The sequence below is a fragment of the Trichomonas vaginalis genome, chromosome I (assembly GCF_026262505.1).
Source record: "Trichomonas vaginalis G3 chromosome I, whole genome shotgun sequence".
Taxonomy (NCBI): domain Eukaryota; phylum Parabasalia; order Trichomonadida; family Trichomonadidae; genus Trichomonas; species Trichomonas vaginalis.
The window spans coordinates 8,522,056-8,543,754 of NC_067203.1; the positions used below are offsets into that span (position 1 = coordinate 8,522,056).

Consider the following 21,699-nt stretch of genomic DNA (forward strand, 5'->3'; position numbering starts at 1 on the left):
TCAAAGTATTTGATAATTAGTCAAATAATCAATTTACATCGTTTTTACTCATAAAAAACAACTAATTTTTGATTTTGATATCATATTTGATAAATACTCATTCCAGAGTTGACGTAATGTATTAATTATTGTTAGAGATATTGCTTTCGCAGCAAAATTCTTATTTCATGAAAGAAAAAAAAATGATTTTATTCCAACAAAAACAAGTAAACAGATGAATGGAAACGTACTATATTTTCATAAATGTAGTAATCAGCGTGTCAGCTTTTGTTTATCATGTTCGAGTCAAAATGTATTAACTTGTAATAAGAAATATTCGAAGATTATATGAAGTATTGAGCATTCTTTGTAGAAATATTTGTAATTCATTACTAACATATATAATAAAGTTGTTTTTTTTTCCTTATTGCAATAATTTTGTCTGATTTTAATAACTTTTCATGTATACGAGTTGTGTGAATATGCATCATAATATGCGTAAATATACTTATTTGCGACGAATAATGTGGTTGCATAATGGAGGTGCTAAATTTTGATTTTTAATATGGGGCTTTGGTATGTATAATCATGTTCTTATCTCAACGTAGGAGTATTGGTGCAATATGATTAAAATTTACGAGGTTGATCTTAAATTGAATAATTCTGGAGTATAAATCACAATGCAGCTAATTCTATGTTAAAGATAGATACAGATTGTAGTAATCAATTAGGGAGTACAAATTCATTCTTTCATTTCTGTCGTATTGAGCAGAAAGGAAGAGATCATAACCCTAGGAAAAAAAGCCCAAATTTGTCACTTTTCATAGTACGTTAAACTCAATTCGCTCGGCGAATGCCGAGCACACGTACTCATCATTCAACATAATATTCTCATTCTTTGGTTATTATAGTGCCAGACAACACAAGATTTCAAAGAATTACTTGAGTTTTCAATTAATCTTAATCCGATTTTAGATTTATCGAGAACTCCATCATCACAATCACATACTTCAGTGCGGTAACTACAATTATCCATATACAGAAGGAAGTTCTTTTCGAACAACTCATTTGGAGTCTGTTTTGGAAAGAACTTCTTTCTGTCCGACTTAATTTCATAGTTCCTGATCAACCAAAAGACAGAAACCACACACTATCTACTTAGGAAAGGAGTTCTTTCTAAATCTTCCTTAAATTGAGATTTTACGAGAGATAACCCTTCTATTGCACTTAAAAATGAACATTTTGATATCTTTAGTATCACACATGGTCATATATAGTATTTCATCTACATGAATACATTCATCTTTCGAAGTCTCTCATTAAATGGGAGGCTTCGAAAGATGAATCGTTTTATTCATACAACTTTAAATCTCGAACACATTTAGAGAGTGAGTATATCATTTTATTCTTGTTTTGAGTTTATTCTGATTCAAAATTGCAGTGAAAACAGAAGTTCACACATCATATCTGAATGTGAGCTCATCTATACTTATACGATCTCAATACCTCCACTCTAAGCATAAGAGGTGAAGTTATATAAAAATTATCAGATGCGTTGAAGTCTCAAAAGTATTGCCTGAATGCTTGTTTCATATTTATCCAAGTAGTTTCAATGAATAAATGTATTGTTTTTTATAATTTCGATTTATTTTTAGAAAATATTCAATATAAACCTTTATTGTGTTATTTACATCTCATAAATTCTCTGTCTAAATCATATAAAAGCGCGTTTTACCCCTATGAATCAAGAAATTCATTCAATATTCATGGTATATTTATTAAATTTATACGATTTACTAATAATCAATATTATATCCTCATAAATAGCAATATATTTTGGTAATCTATGATAATCATATACAATATTTGAAATCAAATTTTCATTAGTTTAGGTTCCTTGTTAATAGTAAACCATTATATTTATTACTAATAATAAAATCTATGTGTCGTATTGAAATTCAATAAAATTACTTATTCGGTCCAAAAAAACAAATTAGATAAAATTTTTCTTTTTTTATGTAATTTTTGTTTTTCATTTTTCTCAAGATCCTAAGTTATGTTCTAACTTTTGACATCATATCCTATCATGCTAGGCTATATATTATAGCATATCCAAAAGGCAAGGAAATCTATCAGAGAAGCCTTTTTGACCTATCGTTGCCCTACCTCTTTTGTGATGTATGAATTCAATTTTATTTTCAGTCTTGAAAAACTAAAAAAGTTTGAAAAACGTACACGACTACATCATCCAATACACAACTATCATTTTTTCATTCAAAGTTTTTTTGGGAACCTTAATCCCGACTTTACCAACCTCATTAACATTTATAAGTAAATCCTTTTATATCACTTCTATCTGCCATATTGTAAACTTATTGAAAAGTTCTACAAAAAATTGAATCATTCCGAAATTTTAAGATACGTTTTTAATTAAATATATGCTACATACATTCTTCAATACAATTAATGCATTAAAAAAAGTCCGAGTCAATTATTGAATTTTTTTTAAAAATTTATGGGTGCAGTATCCTATTCTCAGGTCATTGTCACACTTTTTACGTATGTACAAAGACTTGGTATAGCTGCTAACTTCCATGGAGTTAAAATTCCTAAACAACTTCAGAAACTGCTTGTAGTTATGGTTAATTTTTATAATACCATAGAAGCAAGCGTTCCAGATGTTCCAGATTTTGATTTCAGATCCCAGTTAGTTTTACTTTCAGTTGGTATTCCACTTCTTCTTGATATTATTTTCATTTGGTTTATTTTTCCGTTTTATGATGTAATTATGCACATTATTGATGTTATTGGCTTAGCATGCTTTACATATTTTCTTACTACAGGTATTGTTGTAGGATTTGACTCCGTAACAACAACATGGACCGTTGTTTCAGCAATTTATATTATTTCTCGTATTGTTTTAATGTTTTACAACAAAAGCAAAACGAACGAGCAACTCTTCGACCTCGTTAGATCCATTTGCTCATTCTTTATGAGCCATGTTATGCCTCAATCAGAAAAATCTATCACATTCAAAGAATTAAACATACAAATTCGTAAATTTTCAAAACTCATTGATATTGTCCCGGAGAAGGGAGTTTACTGGAAGGCCGCAATTTGGCTATTTTTCGGTCTTGCTTTTATTATTGGAGGATATGTTTGCTTAGGCTTGTTTTTCGATCCAGGCAAACTTCCAGAGATTGTACGTATTGTATTACCAATCTTTTTGCTACCACTAGGCTTTGTTTGTTGGATTGCTTTTATGCTCAAAATGTTTCCATGTGGCCGCAAAGTTATAGTTAAAATCAAACAGTTCATCAGACGTTGGGGTCTTAGATTCTTAATGCTTGCCTTAGATGTCCTTTATATCCCTATTATTCAGTGTTTAGTTTATCACATGACTCCAAAGCCACAAGGCTGCGATCCAGACTACTACTTCTACTACAAGCACCAAGGAACAGATTTCCTTGACCCATTCATCAACAAAACCGTCGAATGTTTACCATGCGCTCGCCACGTTACAGGAGTTTGCGTTGATATGTGCAAAGGCACCTACCAGCTCCGCATGAAATCCTCCCCAGCTCTGCTCTTCGTTGACGACGTTTTGGGGATTATGGCCGGTGTTGTAATTTACACGTTGGTCATCATTATGTTTGGCATTCCCATCATGTGGTATTTACTTGTACGCAGAAATACAGGTTTCGTTAGGAATATCAACGTTTACGGAGCCACATCTGAAGATAAGTGGGAAGCCATCACAAACCGTCTTCATACTACCGGTATTTTCATTTTCCAGGACTTCAAGTTCACACATTGCTACTGGTGCGTTTTCCTAATTGTAATGAAACTGGTTGCTATGCTTATTGAAGTTATTTCGGAGATTCTCTGGCTACCGTTCATCGTAGCTCAGCCTTTCTATTACTTGTTCTCGTTCGTCGTCACTTGGTACTTCGCTCCTTATCTCCATAAATTCAATAACATTTTGGAAACACTTTTAGAAGGTGTCAACCTTGTATTCTCAATCATCGTTGTTATCTCTTACTTCGGATATGAAATTCCTGAAGTTATGTCCCTTCCATTTACGATCCTTCTTCTTGGCCTTCCAATTGTGTCCTGTTTCTTCATCGTTTGCTTTGATGATGTAAAGGGAACAAAGGAGGATGAAGACGATCCAACAATTATCAGAAAAGTCGTAACACAGAACATATCTCGTAAGAACTCATCATTGGCAATCAACCACCGCGACGACATGGAGCAGTTATTACTTCCAGATGACCAGGAACAACCTCCAGCTCCAACTGATCAAAAAGAGACAGATGAAATTCATCTCGAAGTTAATGAGGAGAAAGAACAGAAATCAGAGGAAGAAAAGAAGAATGATGATGGAGAAAATAACAATGAAGACGACGGACCATGGGAAGTCGCTGATTGTGATGACCAACACTGCATTCTTGAAGATGGAATGTTAGATACAATGGATGAAGCAATAGAACGCGAGAAAGATTCTCTTGTTTCTCCTGAAGAGAGAGTTCCAATGGTTGCTTTCGAAGTAAGAAAGACAAAGTGCGCAAAACTGATGACAAAGATGTACGAAACACTCGATGTTGTTTTGGATGGATCAACTATTGAACTGTTGACAAAGATTTTGGAGACAACAGTTCTTTTCGGTGCTGCTGCAACTGGTTGGTACCTTGGCGCTCTTTTCGCTCATCATGAGAAAGATGTTGATATTATTTGCGGATGATCAACATCATTTTATTTTTATTTATAACCATTTTATGTAAATATATTTCATTTTATACATGTTTTCGAAATGTTTAAATGTAATGGATGGATATCTTTCCAGTCTAGATAAATGTCATATCTAGAATCTTGCTAATTGGGAACATTTTAAACTTAGTTGATTTGATTAATATTTCATCATATCATTGGTATTGAATCATTAACAATTCATAACAAATGCATTCTCTCGTTTGATCAAGAAAATATACATATGATTTATAGAATGAAATATGGATCATGTGGTTCTGATAGCTTTCACATTTAATATTTGGGGGTTTTACATAGGGTGCAAAAAAATGGGCAAAAACGATTGTTTAAAATTGAATTTGATACACAAATTTCTACAAGAATAGTCGCCTATTATATATCTATGAATTAGAGTTTTAGTAATACAAACAAACATAACAATATTAATCAGAACATTCAGCGATAATCTTATCAAGTATTTCTATAGAGTCCTCATCTTCAATTTCTTCAGAGATGTCTGAAAATGAACTTAGATAATCATTTTCGTTGATAAAGTCTTTCATTAAATGAACATTAGAAACAGGTATTAGTGATGTCCATAATCTATAAATTGCCTTGATACACACCTTGAGACTTTCGATTGAAAGCTGATCAAGAGTTGAAAACAGGAATTCCAGGAGATCAGGTGAAATAATTGTTCTAAGAATGTCATCACTCAGAGAATTAATTATTGATGCAATAATATATAAAATGTTTTCCTTTTTTGAAGATTCAATCTCTCCGGAATTTCCAATAAGATAATTCATAAAATCGACTCTTTCTTCAGGACTTCGATGAATAATATTCAATAAAATCAAATTCTCGCATTCACTAAATAAATCAGAAGATGCTAATTGCATAATTCTTACTAAAAGTGTTGGATCAAGAGCAGGAATTGATATTCCTTTGATAGACAGTGTTGAGTATATCTTAAGTAGCGGAATTAGATATCTTTGCTGTACTTGTGTTAATAATACTTTTGTTTCGAAATTTAAATGATGCAAACTTCGATCTAAGAAAGAAAACAAATCATCAATATGATCATAGTCAAATCTATCTCCATTTATAAGATAATAAATTGACCAAAAGAAGAAACACAAAGAAGTCGGATCTTCGAAGTCATCTTTAATGAAAATCAATATGATTGCAAAACTTAAATTAGAAGGATCAAATTCTGGATGATTTGCATAATAAAAAGTTATCATAATTATATTTTCAAGATTTTTTCCATAAAATAAATCATGCTCATGTGAAACAAGATCAAGCACATTTTCTATAGAGAGTATTGATACAGTTATATCTGCAGCATCTGAAAATAGTGATTTTCTGATAATTGACAAAATTCGTGTGAATATATCTTCATCATGAGTGAAATTCATTGAAAGGTGCTGAAATATAAATAAGTCAGCATACTGGCTTAGGTTTAAAAATGAAAACTCTTCAATTGATGATAAAATGTCTATAATTTTCAATTCTTTTGAGATTAATTCTTTAAATTCAGGTGAAATCTCACTAAAAGAGGCAATTATTTCTATTATTTTCATTGTGTTACCGATATGTTGATACTCTAAATTTTCAAGAATAAAATTTTGCTTATTTTTTGGAATTGAAATCAAATACCCTGCAGTTTCATCCAATTCTTTTGATATTTGCTCTGCTAAGTTTATATTTGAACCAAATTCTAAAATTAGATCATTAAGTATTTGAAATTTTGTTAGAAGGATATTTACTACTTCTTCTGCCACTTTATTATCTTCTCGTTCAATATCCATTCCTTGTGTCGAGGGGGAAGTTTTGTAATCTTCCTCCATAATCCTTCCAAAAATAAATTGATCACTTTTTTGACATCAAATACACATAAAAAGTTCTGGAATTTTCGTCTCATACAGATGAACATTTATCTATGTAAAAGAAATTTCGATTCATGTTTTGATCAATTATTTAACGTCATGGAGGCATTGGTATAGTACCATTAACTCATCGTAACTTTGTAGATGGTATCAAGTTATGAAACAAAGGAATGACTGATTGGAAATCAATCTCTATTGAGAAAAGAATTGGAACACAAATAAATATTCATGTTATGGTTAGATATATCTATTTTATATCATTTCAACTTTGAATTGACAGTTTTGAAATCGAATGTTAAAAATTCATGGAGAAATTGCCGATATTTCAAGAAGGGATGCGAACAATCAATCGGAGAAGACGAAAAAAGCATCCAAATAGGAAGACACTAGAAAGTTAATTTTGTAATGTTCACAATTTAAGGGGTTTGAGAGACCATTCTATGAATCGTGGAGGTCGTGGCGGCTTCGGCGGCGGGCGCGGCGGTGCCGGCGGAAATCGTGGTGGTTTCGGCGGTGGTCGTGGCGGCGGCCGTGGTGGCAACTCTGGATTTAACAAAGGTGGCCGCGATGGCGGATTTGACAACGGTAATACAATCGAAATTGGTACCTTCGAATATCTCGCAAATAATACTGCAGTTTATCATCTCTCATCTAAAGATAATGTTGTTCCACTCACACAAACCTTCCTTATGGATGCAAATAAAAACAAAGTAGGTAAAGTAGGAGACGTTTTTGGTCCACTCACAGATGTTCGCTTCAATCTTGTTCCTGAAGATAATAGCTACCTCAAAAAGTTAAAGGTTGGTGATAAGATTTATGCTCCAGAAAATCGTTGCCATCCAGAATCCTTCTATACTGATGATGCCCCGGCACCAAAGCGTGGTGGACGTGGTGGCGGCCGTGGCGGCCGTGGTGGTCGTGGCGGTGGCCGCGGTGGTGGCCGTGGCGGACGCAGTGGTCGCGGAGGACATTAGAGTAGATTGTCCATAGACTAAATAAAAAATTAGAATTTGGCTTATTTTTAATTACATACGTTATTTTTTCCTAAATCTAAACCTAGAGCTTTAATGATGCAATAATTTTATCTTCAAACGAGTTATAGATTAGTTATCTGCGGATAATTCTTTATTTTTTACTAATTATTTAAGAATATATTTTTGAATTTTAAAACTATAACAATATGCTTACCACGAATGGGCTAGAATTCTCACAATATCAATATCCACGAAGAACTATCTAATCAGCCTAATTAATTTCTTCTTGGATATAAAGTATTACTATTTTTTATAATACAATGTGGTCATATCATAAGCAGATATAGAGAAATGCTATCTTTTCATATCTCTTTGAACAATTACACATCTGAATTTTTATATAAATAATAATATTCATTATAATGGAGTAAGGTTAAAGATATTGGCTTCAAAATAGTAGTAGATCATAACTTATCAGTCTTTGTTTCCAATTCATGAGTATTTATCATAGGATTCAGTATCAAGAATAATTTCTATGCTTTACATCATAACTGACATATAACGAAAATCATGAAAGCGAAGAGACATGGCATTATTGATGATGCTGAAAGTGAGCAGCATATTGTACGCATTTATAATAAGGCAGTTGCACAATCACTTTCTCATAACTTAGAGAAAAAAATCAGACCTTTCATAGAACCAAAAAAGTCTCTTGCTCAGAGAATTGCCAGTGAATATGTTGCCAATTTCCTTGCAAAGCACAAAATGGATGTTTCATTTGCTATGGCACAAAAGGAAACAAATGAATATATTCATGAAGAGCATAATCCAGCATGGACTGCACGTCGCTTAGGACTTCACGAGACAGAACAACTTTTCCACTCTATTGTCGACGGATGTGGAATTACTGTTTATCATACAACAACTTTGAACGAGCCAGAACCAAAGCAAAAGAAATACACAGTTCCAGATAAGGACAATTTCACTACAGGTGATTTCCTTAACTCAAACGAAAATGAATTCACTGGTTTTCTCGTTACAACAGATCCAGAACCACCAAAGAAGAAAGAGCATAAGCATCATCACCGCTCACGCGATATTCGTGAGGAATCTAATACATTCACTGCATTAAATACAGTCGAAGAGAAATACGATCGCCTTGGAAATCCAAAGAACAAATTACCGAAACCAAACATCGATGCAGAACCATCATCAAGACATTCAAGGTCACACACACATACACATTCACGTACACATACCCATACAAGGCAAACAGATTCTCATGATTCTTTCTTCGACGAACCACAGAAGCCAGAAGATCCAAAACGCAAGCAGGTTGATGAACTCTTCATCAAGGCCCGCGAAGAAAACAGAGCTCGTGGTGCACCTACAAAATCATTTGCCGAAAGACTTTCCGCTCTCATGATTTCCTCCAAACTCAGGGACCGCGAAGTCAATGCCGACAAATGCGATGGATATGCCACACTCTGCTCCAAGGATCTCAGCCCGGAGTCGATGACAGGCACAATCGACAATCCATCGTTAACTGCCGAGCGTTTAGAAGGCACATCCAATGCACTTTCGAAGTACATGAAGTCAATGAAGTCTGGCCAATCGAAGCCTCTTCCACCAGACTCAGATTCCCGCTTACCAACTGGCGAACCAACCGCCGACATCTTCGACACATCAACACGTGATGGCGAACAAGGCGGATCTAATAAGACAAGCGCCATTTCTGTTCCAAGGCCAACACAGTCCAGGATAATGTCTTCTAAGGCAGGAAGTGATGCAATCGCTGCCTTCGAGAAGATGATGAACAGCGGACAAGGAAGAGTTCCTATTGCAGCACCAGAAGATGTTGATCTCAGCAGCAGCATACAGAGTATTCAAGAACAGAGCAATGAGACAGGCTCAATTCAGACTAACTCTGAAGATAGTTATGAAGAGGATGAAGAGGAAGAAGTTGTCTTAGAAGAAGAGGAAGTATCTGAATCAGAAACAGTATCAAAGAAGCAGGAAAGTAAACCTGCTCCACCTCCTGCTGATGAAAAGGAAAGTAGCAGTACTCACTTGTACGAAGAAGTTTATGAGGAAGAGGAAGTTGTTGAATATGATTAATCAACTTTACTATTATTTTTTAGCATTAAACATTTTTATTTTACTTGTTTCCAGAAATAAAAAAACTAATTAGGATTTTTTATGAATGCTGCTTTAAACCAAAAATAATTGTTATAATTTAAATGAAGAAGTAATTTAAAACGATTTTATTTATGATCAAATTTTATATATTTTTGGATCAAATCCATTTTAATAGAATTTATATACTATTCATCTATTAGTAAACACTACCGTATATTATTTTTTAAGCTATCTTATTTTTTGAACTTTTATTCAAATCTTTGGTCGCAAGAAGAATTGCATGATAAATAAAAACATTTAATCAAAGTCAATTTTATTTTTCATATTCAAATGGACTGAGTGTTAACATTTAACATTTTTTGCTAATTGTCGTCAAAAATTAGGCGTAAAGCAAAAATTGATATTTCATATGGTTTTATGATAGATAAGCATTATATTCCCACTCATTATATTCGTAAATTTTGAGGTTTATCATTCGCTTTTAAGATCATTGAATTTGATTTTTATATAAAATAGTTATATATTAGAAAATAATATGAGTTTATGTGATATTATTTTTCAGAAGATTTCATTCTATATGCCTATGAAAAGTACTCTCAAAACTAACTTTTTCCTAATTATAATTAAATCTAGAATATTGTATTATGCTTAGTATTATTTCATTTTTCTCATTCAATTTAGAATTTACAAATGTCAAAAAATTGAGAGCTGTCACTTTTGATGAATTTCTGTTTATTACAATTTTAATGTCCATTGTATATTTTGGAAAGAATGTTTGACCACTTAGCGATCAAATAATAGACATTCAATTTTGAATGGTGTTTATCGTTTACTGATTCTGTAAAAAACATAATGCCAGCCCCAGCAAAGGTTGCTCCAGCTCAGTGCACAAAGTGCCAGTGCCCAGTCACATCTCTCTTCAACAAGGCCCACCTCAAGTCCTACGCTTGCACATTCGGTGCCGGCTACATCTCAGGCATCTGCGGCGAACTCTTCACACTCGCCCAGGGCAAGAAGCTTACAGCTGCTAACATCACAGCTCCACAGTTCCGTGACCTTTGCGCCATCTCTGGTGTCCAGCAGGTTGCTAAGGAACTCTCCAAGAACACAATCCTTCTTGTCCCAGGTGCTGCTGCTTGGGCCAAGAAGCACCCATTCTTATTCGGTGCCTCCACAGGTGTTCCAATGTGGGCTCTTACACGCCTCTTCGGCACACCACTCCAGAACTCCCGCAAGAAAGGCGTCAAGCCATTCCAGGGCTACAAGGATTCCTTCCTCGATCAGGCTGTCTACCATACAGTCAAGAACGGCTTAGATCAGGTTTCTGCCGATGTCATCAACCCAATGATTGTTCCAAAGGTCAACGGCTTCTGGCCAAAGCGTGCAGTTGAAGGCGTTGTCTCCGGCATTGTTGGCGCTGGCTGCTACGTCCTCACATGGCCATACAAGCTTTGGTTATCCAAGCAAACACTCCCACAGGCTGTTGCTCTTTGCAACAAGAACTTCAGCAAGGTCTTCATCAAGAAGGTCTCCTACACAGTTGTTCGCCCACCACTTGTCAAGGCCCTCAACTAAAAATTGTAAATGTTTCAGGAGTCATTTGCTCAGTAACAAAAATTACTAATCTTTTTACATCTACAATTAAGATAATAATAAATTTCCTTTCTCTTTCTAATAAATTAATTCAATATTTATTCGTTGATTTTGAGTTATGGAATAACTAATCTATATTTCAAATAGGCATAATATCAAGATATTTATACTAAAGTTACAAACAATAACTTTTAATTTTTTCCGAAAAATATCTGAAAAATCAAGAAAACATCAATATTTATAATAAAAATTAAATGTAATTAATATCATGGAAAAATAAACAAATAAAAACATAAATTAGAACCAAAAAAAGTCGTAGGATTAATAGAAATCATAAAATTCTTTCTCTTCATCATCAAATATACTATCATTAAGTTCGAAATCAAATGGATTTTCATTTTTTGGAGGTTCAGGTTCAGGAGTTCCTGGCTGAGTTTGAGAAACTTGAGACATAATATTTTGCTGCGGTGGTTCGGACGGCGGCATAACTTGTGGACTTCCACTGTAGTTTTGAGGCTTTGGTCTAGACATTTTAACGAGATTTAGGGCCTCTTCTGTTTTGAATGAATAAATTAAAGCTTCTAGTGGAGAATAATTACCACAAATTGGGCAGTACCATTTACCTGTTGATACTCCTCTCTTTAAGTAAGCTTTCAAGTTGAATGCTTGGGTATGTCTGCAATGATTGCCTTTTCCTGGGAATTTCAGAGGCTGACCAGTAAGTGGGCAAATTAATGATAGTTCAGCTTCATTAAAATACTCATTATTTGGAAAAGCCTTGATTGATTGAATAATAACGTTGTAAGTGTAATATTTTGCACAACGGACAATAAATTTGTACTGAGCTGTTTCTTGTGCGCTTGTTATTGTAACAATACTGCCAGGAGGAAACTGACTAAGATCAATCAACATACAATTAAAAATTCCTTGAGGCTTTATAAGACAATTATTAACGAATATTGAAAGAGTTTGTGGCCAGCGAACCATTGGAGGCGATACTCCGACCAAAAAAGATTGAAGAATAATTCTGATATCTGGAGGCAAAATAGGGATCTGAAAAGAGAAAGTTACAGGTGCTAAACCCATATCAATCGGTTTGTCTGTGATTGCTGGGCCATTTTCAAAAGGTTTGTAACGAATATCGAAAAATGGATAATCTGTAGATGATGGGTTGATTGGACCTTGAACTCCTGGAGTTACTTTTGTTGTTGCCATTGATAAAGCTTTTTCAACTTTATCTAACATCATTTCATCGGTAAGAGAAATTCGCGATATAAAAAACTTAAGTGTCTCTATATTTGCTGGACGTAAGTTTAAACAAACTGCAACTCTAAAAATCCGAACATTTGAAAGCTTTGAAATTTGTGCTAACAGTTGCTGATGAGTTAATGGTTCTTTGTCAATGAAGAAGTATTTATTAGCTTTAGGAGGAAGGGAACTTTTTGGCATTAAAAAGGCCTTACCCTCATCTTTTTCTTGTTGTTGATCTACTGAATTTGAACGCCTTTTCAGGCTAAAATCCATGGAAGGAGAATTTTCCCTGAATGTAAGCGTTCGCTTGTGCACTTTATCTTTGATTTGATAATTTGTACCAAGCTGAAAAGGGCTTGGAAACATTTGAGATAAGAAAATTTTTATCGTTTACAATTATCGTTTATTGCTATATCAGAAATCTACAGATATACTATAAATTTGATACTATTAAGAAGTGAATCAACATAAAAGTTTTTTTGTAAACATCAGAATAATCGCCCAAATTGAGACAACAAAAAGTGGCATTACTTGAAACCGTGTAAAAATTTCTCAACCATAATTCTATGGTGAAAGTTATAAAATATTAATGACTTGTGACATGAATGCTTAAAAATGGTAATTTGGTAGTTATGATCTCTCCCTTTTCGCATAATTTCAATCAATAGGGATTACGAATTGTAGTCTTAGATTAACCTAAGGATCATCTGATCATAAATTATAAAAAATGAATAGATTTCCTTTATTATCTGAACAAAAAATTTGAACTGTAAAACATTTATAACAATCAAACAAGTATTAACTATTTTCTTGATCTACTTGATGAATTCATGAAAGATCCATTCATTGAAAACGGCGATCCTGGTGTTGAAACATTAGAACATGAATATCTTGGAGGAGTTGATGGGAGAATTGGTCCATCTGTGCTTACTCCTGTATCTTTGCAATATGCGTGGGCTTTTGTCATCAAGAGTTGAATGTCGTATCTGAGAGACTCAATTTCCTTATTGGAAGCAGCGCATTGAGCAGAAAAATCGATATCGCTAGCTTCCCTCTCTCTTTTTGACTTTTTAGGACTCTGCAAATCGGACATATGGAGTGATCTTTGAGGTGACTGCGACATCAAAATCTAAAACTGTACGTTAAGGAAAATTGACAAAATCTTGTAAATTGAAGATTTCTTTTTATTACATTCCCTCTTCACTTTCCTGTTGAATCTATGTAATAACTAAATCACTAAAAATTAGCGTATGTAATCGATGTTTGTAAGCAATATTCAAATCATTTTTGTCATAAAAGTAATTTTGAGCATCAATAAGCTCACTGATAAATTGGACATCCAAAATATGGTTTATCGTATCAGGAAAACTATTCCTTATCCTCCAATTGAAGAAGATATCATGACAACATTAATGATATAAGGAATTTAACCACCGTGCAGTTAATTTCTCTTCCAGTACTTCAAATTCTTCAAAAAATGCTGCTGAAAACAACACTTTTATTAGAAATATTATTTGCTTACAGCTATTGTTCTATAACAAAAAGCAACTCTAATTTCCATTGACTTGGACAACTAATTTGTTCAAAAATGAACGCCGATAAAAAGTATTTTAACATGTTCAAAATGAATTTTCCGAACTCATACGAAGTAGTTCATAATTACATCATAGGGAAGACAATAACCTTCTACAAGGTCTCCCATTTAGCTATTGTTCAACACACGTGTAATAAATTTATAAAATTCAATCCTAACCGTGCCTAACGTTTTAACTGATTTATACAAGAATGAGCAAAAAGCACACCACACTAGAGATTACTATTTTAAGCGGCCAGAATCTGACCCCAACCGATGTTAATGGGAAAGCAGATCCATATTGTAATCTTAAGGTGAGCAGTCATTCTAAAGGAGATAAAACCAAAATCATTGAAAATGACTTAAATCCTGTTTGGAATGAAACATTTACAATTAAAAAGGTTGATTCCGAAAAGGATTATCTCGAATTGAAAGTTATGGACGATGATATCGGAAAGGATGATTTAATTGGAAGTGCAATGATTAATTTATGCGATTTCAACGACGAACAAGAGCACAACGAAATAATTCCTATTGTAAAAGATGATAAAGAAACAGGAAAAATTCAAATCAAATTCAAAATTACAGTCGATCAAAGAAAAGGAACTTCTGATGATAATTCGTCAACATCATCTACACCATCAACAGTAGTTGATGATGAGCCAGTTGTTTTACCACCTTCTCCAACAAAACCAAACGACGTTGAAAACAAATTTAACGACTTCGAGAAAGAGAAAAAGGAAAAGAAATCATCATCCTCTTCTTCCTCGTCATCATCTTCATCAGAAGAAGATGAATCTGATCACCATGAAGCTAAGCAAGAAAAGGCTAAGCTAGACGTTACTGTTGTGTCCGCAAAGGGCCTTGTTAAAATGGATAAGAATGGATTAGCAGATCCGTACTGCATTTTGACAATCAACGGAGAAGGCGAGCAATTAGAGACAAAAGTTATTAAAGAAACTCTAGAGCCTCAATGGAACCAGGAATTCCACTTTGAAATCAATGATAAATCTAACGATACATTATACGTTACTTGCTACGACTGGGATGATCACAACGACCATGATATTATCGGCGTTGCTAAAGTTTCACTTAGTGAATTAGAATACGAAGAAACTACAGAAAAAGATCTTGAATTAAAGAAGGAAGGTGGCCACCGCAAAGATCGTGGCAATGTCCAGCTTAAACTTACAATACACAAGGTCGATGAGCCAAAATCAGACTCAGATACTGAAACTAGATCTTATGAAGAAAATGATGAGGATCCTGATGTTCTTGATGGATCATCTGACGAAGAACTTGAGAAATCAGATGAAGTCCCAGAAGAAGAGGAAGAATTCCACGAGGAAATCAAGAAAGAAGAAAAAATTGTTCTTGATGTTACAGTCGTTAATGCAAAAGACCTTCCAATGATGGATGCAAATGGAAAGGCTGATCCTTTCTGTGTATTAACAATCAACGGAGAAGGAAAAGAATACAAAACAGACGTTATTAAGAAAAATAAGAATCCAGAATGGAATCAAAGCTTTAATGGTATTCCTATTGCAGATAAATCTAAAGACAAATTACATATTACATGCTACGACTGGGATGATAACAACGCAAACGATTTAATCGGAAATTACGAACTCGATCTTAAAGATTACGAATTTAACACTCCTATTGAAAAGGATATCGACCTCAAGAAGGAAGGAGGTCTTCGTAAAGATCGTGGAACAGTTCACCTCAAGTTCACAATTCGTAAAGTTTCTGAAGAACCAAAGAACGAAGAGGAAAAGAAAGAGGAACAACCTGTTGAGGAACCAGCAGAAGAAAAACCTGCTGAAATTCCTGTCCCTGTTGAAACTCCAGCTCCAGAACCAGAACCAAAACCAGAAGAAAAACCAAAGAAGTTATTACTCGATGTTACAGTTGTCAAAGCCACAGATTTAGCAGCGATGGATCTTAATGGAAAATCAGATCCATATGTTATTTTGAGCCTTAATGATACTGAAGAGTTCAAGACAGAAGTTGTCAAGAAGAACAAGAATCCCGAATGGAACCAAACATTCACATTGAAAGTTGTAGATCAGTCATCCGACAAATTACATGTTAAATGCATGGACTGGGATGAACACAACGATCATGATCTCATTGGTGAAAATGAACTCACAATTTCTGACTTAGAACTTGATTCATCAGTCGAGAAAGACGTTGAACTTAAGAAAGAAGGTGGTCATCGAAAAGAGAGAGGCACTGTTCATCTTAAATTAGTTTTACATGAAGAAAAAGAAGAAGAAGAGAAAGAGGAAGAAAAAGAAGCGGAAGCTGTTGAACCTCCAGTTGTTGCGACAACCAAGAAATCATCATCTTCTTCTTCATCTTCATCATCCGATGACGAAGACAAAGATAAGAAAGAACAACCTAAAGATAAATATGTCTTAGATATCACAGTTGTAAGTGCTAAAGAACTCGCAAGAAAGGACGTTCTTGGAAAGTCAGATCCATACTGCAAGCTCTCCTTAAACGGATCAAGCGAAGTTTACCAGACAGAAGTCATCAAGAACGACTTGAATCCAAAGTGGAACCAGGAATTCCACATCCCATTCGAAGACAAGTCCAAAGACGTTTTACACGTCATTGTTTTCGATCACGATGATGACAACAACGATGACTTAATTGGCAACTGCGAACTCAAACTCGACGAATACGAGCTCGACAAAGTCATTGATAAAGACATCGAATTGAAGAAAGAAGGAGGAATGAGAAAGAAGCGTGGATCAATTCAACTCAAACTCTTCATTCACAAACAAACAGAAGAAGTCAAACCAGCATCAAAGAAAGAAGAGAAGAAGCCGAAGACAGTCAAATTGGTCGTCAATGTTGTCAATGCAATAGATTTAGTTGCAATGGATACAAATGGAAAATCAGATCCATATGTCCTTCTCAAACTTAATGACAGTGAAGAGAAAACAGATGTCATTAAAGTGAACAAGAATCCGGTATGGAACGAAGAATTCGAGTTCGACGTCAAGGACCAGAAATCCGATGTTCTCTACGTAACTGTCATGGACTGGGATAATGACAACGACCATGATTTGATTGGAAATGGCGAAGTCAAACTCGATGACATCACATTCGATGTTCCTGTCGAGAAAGACATCGAATTGAAGAAAGAAGGAGGCCATAGAAAGAATAGAGGAATATTGCATCTCAAGCTCACTCTCAAGTCAGATAGAGAAGGCGAATCCGAGTCAGAAGACGAAGGAAAGAAAGCTTTCATCGAGTTGACAAGTTCATCAAGCGATGATGAAAAAGCCGATAAATCTCACAAGACAAGAGATGTCGCTTTCGAACCAAAGCTTGAAGTAATTGTCATTGATGCAAAGGACCTTCCTGTCATGGATATTGACATGAGTTGCGATCCATACTGTGTTCTCAAGTTGAATGACGAAGGAGAAGAATACAAGACAGATGTCATTGAAAACGACAGAACACCAGCATGGAACAAAGATTTCTCAATTCCTATCAAAGACAAAGACTCTGATGTTCTCCATATCAAAGTCTATGATCACGATGATAAAGGAGAAGACGACTTAGTTGGAAGCTGCGAATTAGCTCTTAAGGAATTCGAGTTTGAAAACAAAGTCGAAAAAGAAGTCAAACTCGAGAAGAAGGCTTTGATTCAAAAGGAAAGAGGAACAGTAAGATTATCAATTTTGTTGACTCAACAAGGCGACAAAGTTGAATTACCAAGTGCCCAAAAGCCAGAGAAGCCTAAAGAGAAGAACTTCATTGTCATCGATGGAAAAGTCTTCGAATTCAATGAAGGCGACGAAGAGGAAGAACTCAAGGAATATTCCACAATTTCAATGAAGGAAGAAGAAGATAAATCAGAGGAAGAAGAGAAGAAGACAGTGTTAGTCAGCAAGAAACACAAAGTCAACAAGAAAGTAGAAGTCTGGACACCAATAACAGATGAAGAAAAAGCTGAAATCCCTGTCAATGTCAGAGAATTCAAACTTGTTGAAGAAGAAGTTTCTGTTACAGAAGAATACCAAGAAGAAGTTGATGCAAAAGTTGCTGAAGAAGAGAACTTACAAGTTGTTGATACAACAACAGCTTTGGCATCATTCCAGAAGCCTCCTCCATCTCTTGAAGTCGAAAAGAAGAGAATGAAGAACCTGTTCGATGACAATGAAGAAGAAAATGAAGCAGTCAAAGAACGCATTACATGGCACTTAGATTTAGATGTCATCAAAGCAGAAGATTTACCACAAGTTGATATTTTGGGAGGTGCAGATCCATATGCACTTGTTTATCTTTCTGAAACAGAAGAATTCAAGAAGCAAACAAAGATTATTAACAACAACAGATCTCCTGTTTGGGATGAACACTTTGACTTCGATTTCAATGATCCTAAAATAGATGACAACACTCCAAAGGGCCGCAAACTACACGTTGAAGTCTACGATTATGATAGGAATACTCAGAACGACTTCATCGGACGCAATTTCATCACTTTAGATGAATATCTCGATGAACAAGAGAAAGAAGTCGTTGTTCCTATCTACAAGGATCTCGAGGACAAATCAAAGGATGCAGGAAAAGTTACACTCAGAGTCAAATTCACAAAGACAGTTACACAGAAGAAACACAAATATCTCGCAGATGTTGAAGATGATAAAGTTAATGACAAACCTCCTTCAGATGCTCCGAAGAAGCCTGTTACAAAGAGAACTGTTTCTAATGCTGATAACAGTGATGATGAAGGCGAAAAGTTGGATTCTCCTTCAAAGAAAGTTGATTATTCAAATCACAAGTTCTTGAAAGAAATGAGTTCTTCTTCTTCATCATCTGATTCCGATTCAGACTCTTCCGAACCTAAGAAGAAAGTCAGATGGTATAACAACCACAAGAATTCGAAGTTGAACAAGAAGTATTTGTCCCCTCTTAAAGAAGACAATGATAAGAATGATGGAGTTGCTGAAGAACTCTATCTTGCAACAAACATCAATTCTCCAAGAAGGACTCTTGAAAACAGAAGGAAGATGGAAGAAATTGCTGAAATCAAACGCTCCAGACAACCAACTTATTCTCCAAGAAAGAACTTAATAACAACACCAAAGAGACATGGAAACGACATCTCCAGTAGCGATGATGAGAAAGAAAGCATCGCTTCTGAAGAGATGAAGAAGAAATCAAGATGGTTGGATGAAGACGAGAAAGAAAACAACATGGATGATGCAATTTTCAAGAATCATAAGAAATTAACTCCTAAACGTCGTAAAGTCGTAAAGGCAAAGAAAGTTGAAGAAAATGAAGATGAGATTAAATCCAAGAAAGATCAGAACAACGAAGATGAAATTTTCGTTGCAGAAAGAGACTTGAAACTAGAAGATTCCATGAAATCTAAATCCAAATCAATGAAACCTAAGTCTCATAAGGAAGATTCAATGAAATCTAAGTCTAAATCTGTTTCTAAATCCAAGAAATCGAAGAAATCTTCTTCATCGTCATCGTCTTCTTCTTCCGATGATGAAGGTGCAAAAAGAATTATAACTATCCCAAAGAAAGATGAGTGAAAATAATATTTTATATGTAACCGGATATTAAAAATATCAAAATGTTTCATTTTTTTTAATAAACAAGAATTAATTAGAATTATATATATAATCCAGCTAAAAAACCGAAACAATTATACAAAGACATCTTAACTACCGGCTATTATTTTCCCATAGGACAAGAGATAAAGAATTTAATAATTTTCTCTAAAAATAGTAAAAATTCTAATAATAACTGCAATACAATTTGTAAGGTAATTCAATGTTATAATTACTAATCATCTTTATCGTTATTTTTTCCGGATTTCCAATTCTGTTTCTATTTTTCGTAACGATTGAGAGCCAGTGTGCATAATGTATCATAACCAAATATTCAACCATCGAATTTGATATATTAACAAATGCAACAAATAAATAACACACATTAATTAAATATTTGAATTTTTACTCATTTTAACGAATTATTGTATGCTGTAAGAAATTTATACTCCGATCAAATTAATAAATGAATTATAGGAGAGACTTTTCAAATATCATGATATATGGGATAAATGAAATTTGGATTATTGAAAATGCATATTGTGATACATGGAAAGTGATATATTCCATTTTTCCTACGGATTAGAGATTGATAAATTTAAACTAAAGATTTATTTCATCAAAATATGAAAAACATATTGGCGTTGATGTTTTAATCCAATATATGTGAACGTGTGAAGAAATTCGGAAAATTTAAATTAACGAAAAGTAAAAATTATTAAATTAAATGCGGGATAATTTCCTTTATATGTAATTCTGATAGTACAAACTAAATTCATTAAATTTAATTTAAAAGTTTTAATTAAATTGAATTCAGACATATTTCAAAAATTGACTTATGAATAAAACGTGACATTTTTTGAGTGAGTTATCGAAATTATTACCGATATTTTTACAGATGAATTTTTGAATTAATATTATTATATATCATATTCTGAGTTATTATATTAATATCTAGAAAACCGTCACTTTGGATAATAAAATATGAAAGTTGCATTAAATGAATGAGTGATCTAATATAAATCAACATTATGTCATAATTTGTTATAATTCAAAAGGACTTACAGATATAATTAATTTAGATTTTGAAGCATAATTAAAGATAATAAATCATTTTTAAAATAATTAAATTGATAAGTATATCAACCACTTCAAAATTATTTTGTGAGAGTTTATCGGAAGATTTATTTTGCATTTGAAACATAGAATTCATAAATAAGGCAAATATTTGAATTTTGATTTTTGATTTTCAATGATTTTCAATGATTTTCAATTTTGTCCAAATTCAAATTTTATGGAACAAGAGTTAAATCAATTCTATAATCATTATTTATATAAAAATAACTCGGATTTTTTTAATTGAAAAGTATAAAACTTGCTAAAAAAATCACTAAAATCGGACTTTTCGAATCATTTTGTTGTAAACAGAAATTCATCAAAAGTGACACCTCAGAAAAGCTAAAATATTGAAATTTTGGAACTTTTGATAGAGCACGTTTTTAAATATTAATTAAAGTAAATGTATATTTTGTAAGGATTCTTTTTAATAAAAAATAAAATTTTGAAGAAGAACACAAAATCTTCTGAAAAATAATATCACATAAACTCATATTATTTTCTAATATATAACTATTTTATATAAAAATCAAATTCAATGATCTTAAAAGCGAAGGATAAACCTCAAAATTTACGAATATAATGAGTGGGAATATAATGCTTATCTATCATAAAACCATATGAAATATCAATTTTTGCTTTACGCCTAATTTTTGACGACAATTAGCAAAAAATGTTAAATGTTAACACTCAGTCCATTTGAATATGAAAAATAAAATTGACTTTGATTAAATGTTTTTATTTATCATGCAATTCTTCTTGCGACCAAAGATTTGAATAAAACTTCAAAAAATAAGATAGCTTAAAAAATAATATACGGTAGTGTTTACTAATAGATGAATAGTATATAAATT

General features: G+C 33.5%; 8 protein-coding genes across 8 annotated transcripts, besides 3 other annotated features; 5 read left to right on the forward strand and 3 right to left on the reverse strand.

Annotated features, from left to right (window-relative positions):
- The first annotated feature begins 805 nt into the window (after positions 1-805).
- Positions 806-853: a mobile genetic element.
- A 1,641-nt stretch (positions 854-2,494) lies between these two features.
- TVAGG3_0952600 (uncharacterized protein) lies at positions 2,495-4,859 on the forward strand (the record flags this gene model as incomplete). The annotated part of the gene is made up of 1 exon (XM_001309929.1): positions 2,495-4,723. The coding sequence occupies one exon, from the start codon at positions 2,495-2,497 to the stop codon at positions 4,721-4,723; it is 2,229 nt and encodes a 742-aa protein (XP_001309930.1).
- A 63-nt stretch (positions 4,860-4,922) lies between these two features.
- On the reverse strand, positions 4,923-6,841 carry TVAGG3_0952610 (uncharacterized protein; the record flags this gene model as incomplete). Its single annotated transcript, XM_001309930.2, has 1 exon — positions 5,172-6,578. The coding sequence occupies one exon, from the start codon at positions 6,576-6,578 to the stop codon at positions 5,172-5,174; it is 1,407 nt and encodes a 468-aa protein (XP_001309931.1).
- A 216-nt stretch (positions 6,842-7,057) lies between these two features.
- Positions 7,058-7,667, forward strand: TVAGG3_0952620 (box H/ACA snoRNA binding; the record flags this gene model as incomplete). Its single annotated transcript, XM_001309931.1, has 1 exon — positions 7,058-7,591. The coding sequence occupies one exon, from the start codon at positions 7,058-7,060 to the stop codon at positions 7,589-7,591; it is 534 nt and encodes a 177-aa protein (XP_001309932.1).
- Positions 7,668-8,033: 366 nt separating this feature from the next.
- On the forward strand, positions 8,034-9,808 carry TVAGG3_0952630 (uncharacterized protein; the record flags this gene model as incomplete). Its single annotated transcript, XM_001309932.1, has 1 exon — positions 8,162-9,709. The coding sequence occupies one exon, from the start codon at positions 8,162-8,164 to the stop codon at positions 9,707-9,709; it is 1,548 nt and encodes a 515-aa protein (XP_001309933.1).
- A 623-nt stretch (positions 9,809-10,431) lies between these two features.
- Positions 10,432-10,468: a mobile genetic element.
- Positions 10,469-10,565: 97 nt separating this feature from the next.
- On the forward strand, positions 10,566-11,324 carry TVAGG3_0952650 (uncharacterized protein; the record flags this gene model as incomplete). Its single annotated transcript, XM_001309933.2, has 1 exon — positions 10,583-11,305. One exon carries the CDS (start codon positions 10,583-10,585, stop codon positions 11,303-11,305), a length of 723 nt encoding a protein of 240 aa, XP_001309934.1.
- Positions 11,325-11,548: 224 nt separating this feature from the next.
- On the reverse strand, positions 11,549-12,933 carry TVAGG3_0952660 (SUMO transferase protein; the record flags this gene model as incomplete). The annotated part of the gene is made up of 1 exon (XM_001309934.2): positions 11,645-12,847. The coding sequence occupies one exon, from the start codon at positions 12,845-12,847 to the stop codon at positions 11,645-11,647; it is 1,203 nt and encodes a 400-aa protein (XP_001309935.1).
- Positions 12,934-13,376: 443 nt separating this feature from the next.
- TVAGG3_0952670 (uncharacterized protein) lies at positions 13,377-13,697 on the reverse strand (the record flags this gene model as incomplete). Its single annotated transcript, XM_001309935.1, has 1 exon — positions 13,377-13,697. One exon carries the CDS (start codon positions 13,695-13,697, stop codon positions 13,377-13,379), a length of 321 nt encoding a protein of 106 aa, XP_001309936.1.
- Positions 13,698-14,359: 662 nt separating this feature from the next.
- Positions 14,360-19,785, forward strand: TVAGG3_0952680 (C2 domain-containing protein family; the record flags this gene model as incomplete). The annotated part of the gene is made up of 1 exon (XM_001309936.2): positions 14,360-19,711. The coding sequence occupies one exon, from the start codon at positions 14,360-14,362 to the stop codon at positions 19,709-19,711; it is 5,352 nt and encodes a 1,783-aa protein (XP_001309937.1).
- A 1,360-nt stretch (positions 19,786-21,145) lies between these two features.
- Positions 21,146-21,183: a mobile genetic element.
- Positions 21,184-21,699: the final 516 nt, after the last annotated feature.